Here is a 10233-nt window from a genome sequence, read left to right as displayed (position 1 = left end):
CTTTGCTTTTTAAAACAAAGTTAACATTTGTTTATCGGATACTTCACATATGTCAGGTATTGCATTAAGCACTTGGTGTGCTCATCTTGTTTGTAGTCGTCCTTTGTATGCAATAAACCTTTATTCTTTGAACTTACTGTTATTATTAAAGCAGGTCTATCATATTTTACTTAGAAACACTCAAAAGATAATAATTAACATTTGCCTAGCCCTGTATAGTTTAGAACTGCTTTCATACATGTATTAGTTTTGTTCATTCGTCTGCTTAACAGACTTTGAGTGCTTGCTGTATGTTAGGCACAATGTTAGACTGTGCAGAGTGAGAGATGACTAAGACCTTGTCCCTGCCTGAAGAACTGTAGGGGTTATAGAATTGTAAACTCTTGTTTTTTGAGACGGAGTATCACTCTGTTGCCCAGGCTGGAATATAGTGGCATGATCTTGACTCATTGTAACCTCTGCCTCCTGGGTTCAAGCGATTCTCCTGCCTCAGCCTCCTGCGTAGTTGGGATTACAGGCGTACGCCATCACGCCTGGCTAATTTTTGTATTTTTAGTAGAGATGGGGTTTCACCATGTTGGCCAGGCTGGTCTTGACCTCCTGATCTCAAGTGATCTGCCCTCCTTGGCCTCCCAAAGTGCTGGGATTACAGGTGTGAACCACTGCATCAGGCCAATAATTGTAAACTCTTAATTATAGGAGTTCTGTAAGGTAAATGTTGTTGATAAAATATTTCCTTGTCATTAAGGAAATTGGGGTTCAGAGAGGTTAACCAATGTATCTAAAGATACATAATCATCTAATAGTAGAGCTGGCATTTAAACCCCAAGGACTTACATCTTCAAAATCTGAGCATTTTCTCCTATACCACATATCGCTTTGTTAGTCTTTATGTATTTGAAAGTACCATTTAAATAATATTCCACAATTGAAATTGTCACTAATTTAGTCTTTCCTCTGCAACCAATCCAAATTAGGGTGAATATTCATTCTTCAGACAAACTAGTGGATTTTGAGTTTGCTTGATTGGTTAAAATGAGATTCTGTAGTCATGACAATCTCCTCAAATAGGCCAATTTGAAAGTGTTTAAGTGGGGAGCTGTGTTTTAGCTCCCTTTTAGTTTAGTAAATGCTTCATGCTTTCTTCCTTTTGTGATCCATATTTCTTACAGAGAAAAAGAGAGACCAGCAGTTCTGTCCTTTGGCAGATGAGAAGGCAGCTTCTTCTGGAGTTGATGGGCATTCTTCCCACAGTAAGAAGCACCCGAATTGTGGAAGAAGCTGATGTGGACATGGAGCCCAATGTGTCTGTGTATTCGGGGCTGAAAGAAGAGCATGTTGTGAAAGCCAGTGCACTCTTACGTCTGTACTGTGCTTTGATGGGGATCGCTGGACTCAAGTATTCAATAGTTTGATATTTTACCTTTTTGTCATTTTACTTTCTTGTTCCTATTCTCAAGAAAGTGAACCAAAGGCCTTTTATTCAGAGGATTAAAGTTTTCTGTTGGACTCAGGTAGTGGGCTGGCCTATAAGAAGAATGAAATCCTAAGGCCAAGAATTCCTAGCAGAGATGTATTCATCTGTTTTGTTCTGATTGTAAACAGAGCTATATAAATAAATATGGGAGGAGCCAGAGCAGTTTATCAGTTTCCAATCACAGTTTAAAAAAACCTATGATTTCAACACAGCTTGACAAAACTATAGTGAATGATCAGTGAGTGATCTTTTAACATTGACTAGTTGAAGTAAATCTCTCCTTTGTTTCCTTTTACAGTTGATATCATAAATTGTTTAAAATTAATATGATGTGATTAATAAGTACATTGTTTTCTTTTTTTTTTTTTGAGATGGAATCTCCGTCTGTCGCCCAGGCTGGAGTGCAGTGGCGCAATCTTGGCTCACTGCAACCTCTGCCTCCTGGATTCAAGCGATTCTCCTGCCTCACCATACCCGGCTAATTTAAAAAAAATTTTTTTTGTATTTTTAGTAGAGACGGGGTTTCACCATGTTGGCCAGGCTTATCTCGAACTCCTTACCTCAGGTGATCCACCTGTCTCAGCCTCCCAAAGTGCTGGGATTACAGGCATGAGCCACTACGCATAGCCAGTACAATGTTTCTTATTTAGTCACCATACAAAATCCTTTTGAATAATATTCTTAATAATTGTACATATAGTCTTCATTTGCATGTGTCCAATATGCATGAGTTTCAGTTACCCCAGTTTATTTAAATCATGCTGGTCTCTCAACACAGTTGACATTTCAGTTGCCATGATACATTAACCAAATAATTTTATAAAGTATAGGGATTGTGAGCTCCTCAGGCCACATACCACTAAGTAAATAACAGATGTACATCATGATTAGTGACCAGTGACCTCACTTCTTTCAAAGTTTGTTGGTAACTGGTTACTGCACACCTGTTATTTGATTCATGTACATATAGCAGAGGAGGTAGTTGTAAAGGTTGAATATCCTGTATCTGAAATGCTTGAGACCAGAAGTGTTTGGGATTTTAGAACTTTTTGGATTTTGGAATGTTTATATTACATTTACTGGTTTAGCATCCCTGTTTCAGAAATTCAAAATCCTTAGTGCTCCAATGAGCATTTTCTTTGAGCTCATTACCTCATTGTTGGCGCTCAGAATGTTTCAGAGTTTGAGGGTGTTTCAGATTTTGGATTTTTTGGATTGGGGTTACTCAACCTGTATTGCTTCCTTTCTCTCCATAATAAACTCATGTTCCAAAACATGGAAACAGTTTTTGGAACATTATATTCCAAAAACAGATAATTGGAAGAGGCAATTGGCAAGTAAAGATGAAAGTATAGGCTGGGCATGGTGGCTCACACCTGTAATCCTAGCACTTTTGGGGGGCTGAGGCGGGCAGATCACCTGAGGTCAGGAGTTCGAGACCAGCCTGACCAATATGGAGAAACCCCATCTCTACTAAAAATACAAAAATTAGCTGGGCGTGGTGGCGCATGCCTGTAATCCCAACTACTTGGGAGGCTGAGGCAGGAGAATCACTTGAACCCAGGAGGCAGAGGTTGTGGTGAGCCAAGATTGCACCATTGCAGTCCGGCCTGGGCAACAAAAGTGAAACTCTGTCTCTACAAAAACAAAAAACAGGAAGGGGGAAAAAAAAAAAAGGAGGCAAAGGCTGTTTAGACTACTCTTGATAAAGTCTTTACAAAGAAATAAAAAACTTTAAGGCCGGGCACGGTAGCTCACGCCTATAATCCCAGCATTCTGGGAGCCCGAGGCTTGCGGATCAGTGAGGTCAGGAGTTGCAGGCCAACCTGTTCAACATGGTGAAACCCTCTCTCAACTAAAAATACAAAAATTAGCTGGGAATGGTGGCATGTGCCTGTAGTCCCAGCTACTCAGGAGTCTGAGGTAGGAGAATTGCTTGAACTCAGGAGGTGGAGGTTGTAGTGCGCCGAGATCGTGCCACTGCACTCCAGCCTTGGCGACAGGGTGAGACTCCATCTCAAAAGAAAAATAAGAGAAAGAAGACACTTTAATTCCTAATGTTTCTAATATTTTCAATTAGAGTACTATAAAAATATTAGTTTTACTATTTAAAAAAAAATTTCTGGCTGAGTGCAGTGACTCACACCTGTAATCCCAGCATTTTAGGAGACCAAGGGAGGTGGGAAGTGGATTTTTTAATCCCAGGAGTCTGAGACCAACCTGGGGAACATGGCAAAACCGTGTCTCTACCAAAAAAAAAAATAAGCTGGGCATGGTGGCGCGTACCTGTGGTCCCAGCTACATGAGAGTCTGACATGGGAGGATTACCTGAGCCTGGGAGGTCAAAGCTGAAGTGAGCTCTGATCCTGCCGCTACACTCCAGTCTGGGTGACGGAGCAAGACCTTGTCTCAAAAAAAAAAATTCCTTATGCATTATAATCAACAGTTTTTAATGTTTTGACAAAAATTTTAAAGGCTACAGTACAATCATACTTTTCACCGTTGATTATTAAGGTCGTGTTGCATGATTTCAGCTTGCATGGTCATATTTATGACACAGGGCAAAGTAAGGACCTACCTGTATTTGTGTCTACAGTAAAACACTGTAGTTGTAATTTCTCAACAGTTTTGCATTTGACAACTTGAGATGTTAAAGATTTTATAAATAGCAGGGTATCGTTTTGAAGTTTAAAATTTGTATCTAAAAGGTTAAAAATTGACTTTTTCTTCTTCATCCCAACTAAAAATGTAAAGCCTAATGATGTATTTATTCCTTTTTAGACCAACTGAAGAGGAAGCTGAGCAATTATTGCAGTTGATGACGAGCCGTCCTCCTGCGACGCCAGCTGGGGTTCGCTTTGTTTCACTTTCCTTTTGTATGCTACTGGCCTTTTCGACACTTGTCAGGTACCTAACTATATAAGTTGCTCCATTTTCTCAAGGTTTAGTTTTATTTACTCAATAAAATTGTGTAGCATCAGATAAGAGCTTTCTACAAAAGCTGGTCTAGGCATGGACAGTTGTAGTTTTGTTTTGTTTTTTTTTTTCAATTTTTAAGAGAAGGGGTCTTGCTTTGTTGCCCAGGCTGGAGTACAGTGGCTATTCAGGGGTGTGATCATAGCGCACTGCAGCCTTGAACTCCTGGCCTCAAGTAATCCTCCTGACTCAGCCTCCCAATTAGCTGGGACTACAGGTACACGCCACTGAGTCCAGGTTATTTGTGTTTTTTTAATATAAGGGTATGAGTAACATCTGATTCATTTTATTTATCTTTTATTAAAGTTTTATATGTACATTGTTTAAAGGAGTCAAAATAGTTCTTCAAGATTTGTTAAGGCTAATAGCAGTCCTTCCTTCCTTCTTTCCTTCCTATTTCACCTTTCTTAGGGGCAGTGTCTTTCAATTCTTTTAACTGTTTATTTTGTGTTTTACTGCTACATCTATAATAAAATGTTTGTATTTGATACCCCCTGATTTTTGCTTTTAGGTATTTTTTATTGAGTTCCTAGTATGAAAGATGAAAAATTAGTTCTCTTTTTTCTCCCTGTCCTAAACACATCCATACATATCCTTCCTGTCCTCTCATTCTCCTAGTATGGTTATAATAATTTAGATTAGATCAATATATAGTTGTTACGATTATATAAGCGCTGAGAACTCAACCATGTAGTATATGATTTTTTTTTACTGCCTTGTAAAAGTTTTTTTTTTTTTTTGATTAATATTTATCCTGTGTTTTTGCTTTTAACTTTCTTGGTGTTATATGTCCCATTCATGTAACCTCAAACTCTCTGCCAGCCTAAATCTTCTGTCCAGATGTTTTGACTCATTAGATAGTCTATGAGTTTCATCTTCTTGAGTAGATTTCTTCAGGAGCATTTTGGTCTGGAATGGTTACCAGCTATACCTGTTAGTACAAAGCTCTCATCCTGGGATTGACCTTCACCATCATTTTGGAGACTTGCTTTGTCTCTCCTTTTCCTTTTGTTGGATCTCCTGTTTCTTATATCTTATATCATCATCTTAGCTGGGCATGGTGGCTCACATCTGTAGTCCCAGCTACTCGGGAGGTTGAGGCAGGAGGATTGCTTGAGGCTACAAGTTTGAGGCCATCCTGGGCAACATAGTGAGACTCCTGTCTTTGTTTAAAAAAAAAAAATTAAAAAGAAAACCTATCCTTTCATTTGTTTGAGCTGTGATCATGTCATCATCTTTTTTCATTGCTTCCTCATTTTGCTGCTACTGCTTTTGAGATGAGTTTCACTCTTTTCGTGCAACTGGAGTACAATGGCATGATCTCGGCTCACTGCAATCTCTGCCACTCAGGTTCAAGTGATTCTCCTGTTTTAGCCTCCCGAGTATCTGGGATTACAGGCGACCACCACCATTCCCAGCTAATTTTTGTATTTTTAGTAGAGACAGGATTTCACTATGTTGGCTAGGCTGGTCTCGAACTCCTGACCTCAGGTGATCCACCTGCCTCAGCTTCCCACAGTGCTGGGATTACAGGTATCAGCCACTGTGCCTGACCATTTTGCTGCTTCTGAATGGGTATGTGTGAAGTAAATTCTTTTTGAGACTGGATATTTCTGAAAATATCTTTGTCCTACTTTAACATCTGATTGATAGTTTGATGGGGTATGGAATTCTTACTTGGGAATAATTTCCTTTCAGGACTTTGAAGGTGTTGCTTCTTTGTCTTCTAACTTCTAGTGTTGTCAGGAAGTCTGACATTCTGATTCCTAGTCCTTTGTGTGGCCTATTTGTTTTTAATATGGAAACTTGTAGGATTAGCTTTTTATCTCTAGGGTTTTGAAATTTCTGGTTGATATGCCTTAGTCTGAGTCTCTTTTTGAGTATTGTCCTGGGCATTCAGTAAGCACTCTGAACCTGGAAACTCATGTCCCTCAATTCTAGAAAATTTTCCTGAATTAATTTGTTGGTAATGTTTTCTTCTTGCATGTTCTCTGTCTAAAACCTCCTTTTATTTGGAATTTGAAATGATTGTCGTATTTTCTTATCCTTTCCTCTTTTTCTTCCCCTCATCTTGTTCTACTTTTTAGAAAACAGCTTTATTGAGATGTAATTTACATATCATAAGATTTACCCACTTAGAGTGTACAATTGAGTGGTTTTTAGTGTATATAATTATGCAACCACCACCACAGTAGAATTTTAGAACCTGTTCAGCACTCTAAAAATAACTTGCTCATTTTAAGGCCAGGTGCAGTAGCTCACACCTGTAAACCCAGTGCTTTGAGAGGCTGAGGTGGGAGGATTGTTTCAGGCCATGCGTTTGAGACTAGCCTGGGCAACATAGCAAGACACGGTCTTTAAAAAAAAAAAAAATCTCCAGGGGTAGTGGGACATGCCTTAGTCCCAGCTATTTGGGAGGTTGAAGCAGAAGGATCACTTGAACCCAGGAGTTCAAGGTTACAGTGAGCTATGATTGTGCCATAGCACTACAGCCTGGGTGAAAGAGCTTAAAAAAAAAAAAAGAAATCATTCTACCTTTTAGGATTTGTCTTTAACTTTATCTTCAATTCCTACTCAGTCTTTAATTTCTAAGAGCACTTTTTTTTTTGGCTCTCTGAATATTTCTTCTTTGTAGTATCTATTGGTTCATGATAGCATAATTTCTTTGATATTAGTCATACTGATTTTGAAGATATTTTATTATTTGTATTGCTTCTTTCTCTAGGTTGCTTTTTTCCCTGCCTTTTTTTGGTCTCTATTTTTTAAGTTAGATGCTTTTCTCAGATACTTAATATTTCTTATTATTTTAACTTTCGTTTTATTTATTTATTTAGAGATGGGTCTCTCTCTGTTGGCCAGGGCAAATGCAGTGGTACAGTCATAACTGATTACAGCTTTGAACTTCTGGGCTCAACGGGTCCTCCTACCTCAGACTCCCAAGTGGCTATTGTGGGCCACCACACCTGGCTTATTTTTAAAAGTTTTTTATAGTGATGGGGTCTCACTTTTGTTACCCAGGCTGATCTTGAACTCCTGGCCTAAGGTGATCCTCCTGCCTTTGCCTCCCAAAGTGCTACAACTACAGGCGTGAGCCACTGCACCCAGCCAATATTTATTGATTGTTCACATATATATGTATACACACATATTTTGTTCACATGTATATATATATATTTTGTTCACACACACACACACACACATATATATATATAATATATATTGTGAGATGGAGTTTCGATCTTTTTGCCCAGGCTGCGAGACTGGAGTGCAATGGCGTGATCTCAGCTTACTGCAACCTCTGCCTCCTGGGTTCAAGTGATTCTCCTGCGTCAGCCTCCCGAGTAGCTGGGATTATAGGCATACGCTACCACACCCAGCTAAGTTTTTATAGGCATACACTACCACGCCCAGCTAAGTTGTAGGCATACGCTACCATGCCCAGCTAAGTAGCTGGGATTATAGGCATACGCTACCACACCCAGCTAAGATTATAGGCATATGCTACCACGCCCAGCTAAGTTATTTTTAGTAGAGATGGGATTTCTCCGTGTTGGTCAGGCTGGTGTTGAACTCCTGAACTCAGGTTATCTGTCTGCCTTGGCCTCCCAAAGTGCTGGGATTATAGGTGTGAGCCACCGCGCCTGGCCGCTTGTTTATGTTTAAGACTAGGAAATGAAAAAGCATATTAGAACCTCTAATATGGGAGGTTCTGAAAGACCCATAAGTGGGTCTTTGGGAAACTCTTGGTCTGATCAGAGTTCTAAAGATTATTGTCTGGCCTGGAGAGGGAAGGCCTATACAGAAACCCATAAATAAAGTTAAAGAGTAAGGATTAAGTGTTGGTAGGTATCAGCCTGCAGTATAATCATTGACTTAATTCTGCTACTTTCAGAATGGTGCTCCAGATATACCTGGTTTCCCTTATTTCAGATGCATGATTTTACCACCTCCAGACAATAAATCTCCAGTTTTCTCTCTGCTGAGGGAAGGGTGTTCTTTTAGTTGTGCAGAATGCAGGAGGTGATTTGGAGTCCTGCTACTTATATAGAATGTCAGCCACTTAATTTTTGTCTGTCTTCACTCTCGGTCCCAGAACTGCCTGGAGTAGCTTGAGCTCTTTAGGAATTCTGTGGTGTAAAATGGATGGGTTTTCTCTTCTATCAGTTTAACATTTTGCTTCCTCAGGTCTGCTAAGTCAGTTTCCACTTATCTATATGTTCTCTAGCTTCCAGTATTTTGTGGTGTTGTCTCTCCTCAATATCTTATGTGTTTATGCCTTTTAAGAAAACCTTAATGTAGTTTTAATGGAGTTTCAGGATGGTGTAAAATTAGGTACATGAATTCTTTCTTTTCCTTTTACTTGAAGTACTTTCTAAACATTATCTCAAATCCTCATTACTCTTATAAAGTATTTTTTTTTTTTTTTAGATAGGATCTTGCTTTGTTGTGCCGGCTGGAGTCTAGTGGCACGATCAGGGCTCGCCGCAACCTCGGCCTCTTGGGCTCAAGAGATTCTCCCATCTCAGCCTCCCTTGTAGCTGGGACTACAAACATGCGCACCATGCCTGTCTAATTTTTAAATTCTTTTGTAGAGATGGGATCTCACTTTGTTGCTCAGGCTGGTCTTGAACTCCTGGGCTCAAGCTATCCTCCTGCCTTGGTCTCCCAAATTGCTGGGATTACAGGCGAGAGCCACTTTGCCCAGCCTCATAAGGTATTTTTGTCCATAACTTATAGATAGAAGAACTAATGTTTAGAAAGATATTTAAAAGTTCTTAAGATAGGCCAGGCCCAGTGGGTCACGCCTGTAATCCCAGCACTTTGGGAGGCCATGGTGGGTGGATCGCCTAAAGGTCAGGAATTCGAGACCAGCCTGGCCAACATGGTGAAACCCTATCTCTACTAAAAATATAAAAAATTAGCCGGGTGTGGTGGTGGGCGCCTGTAATCCCAGCTACTCGGGATGCTGAGGCAGAAGAATCTTTTGAATGCGGGAGGTGGAGGTTGCAAGGATCCAAGATCGTGTCATTGCACTCCAGCCTGGGCAACAAGACCGAAACTTCTTCTGAAAAAAAAAAAAAAAAAGAAGTTCTTAACATTTTAGAACTACAGTGAAAAAGAAAAAGAAAGACTATTTGTGTTTCTTCTTCAAGATCAAACTACAGTAATTAGCAGAGATGGGATTCTCATTCAGGTGTGGCAGGCTGTAAAGGCTATCATCTTTCTACTACATAACACTTTATTACTTGTTATATGGTTTAGGTATAGTTGAGATGACCTTTTTTATTTTCTTAGCTTTTGGTAATAGAAGCAGCATACTTTTCATTTGCTTTTGTTGCATCTATTTTTACTGCACTGAAGTAGAAAGAGATTGGTGAAAAATTTTTCAGAAGTCAACGTCAGCTTGTACTTATCAGTTAAAATTTAGACTGGGTGCGGCGGCTCAGGCCTGTATTCGCAGCACTTTGGGAGGCCGAGGCGGGTGGATCACCTGAAGTCAGGGGTTCGAGACCAACCTGGTCAACAGGGTGAAACCCCATCTCTACTAAAAATACAAAAATTAGCCAGATGTGGTGGCAGACGCCTGTAATCCCAGCTACTCGGGAGACTGAGGCAGAAGAATCGCTTGAACCCGGGAGGCGGAGGTTGCAGTGAGCTGAGATTGTACCACTGCACTCCAGCCTGAGCAACAAGAGTGAAACTCCATCTCAAAATTTAGGAATTCCCTTTAAAAAGTCATTGTTAGGCTAGGCATGTTGGCTCGCCTCTATAATGCCAGC

General features: G+C 40.0%; 1 protein-coding gene across 1 annotated transcript in view; it reads left to right on the top strand.

Moving 5' to 3' along the window:
• INTS2 (integrator complex subunit 2) overlaps positions 1-10233 on the top strand; it is a 67005-nt gene that overhangs the window by 24653 nt on the left and 32119 nt on the right. The window contains exons 7-8 of the mRNA XM_011953770.1: positions 1173-1399; positions 4259-4384. Of these exons, the coding sequence (XP_011809160.1) occupies positions 1173-1399; positions 4259-4384 (353 nt within the window). The remainder of the gene's footprint in view (positions 1-1172; positions 1400-4258; positions 4385-10233) is intronic.

The sequence above is a fragment of the Colobus angolensis genome, unplaced genomic scaffold (genome assembly GCF_000951035.1).
Source record: "Colobus angolensis palliatus isolate OR3802 unplaced genomic scaffold, Cang.pa_1.0 Scaffold37, whole genome shotgun sequence".
NCBI classification, from domain to species: domain Eukaryota; kingdom Metazoa; phylum Chordata; class Mammalia; order Primates; family Cercopithecidae; genus Colobus; species Colobus angolensis.
This window is presented reverse-complemented; position numbering and strand designations above follow the sequence as displayed.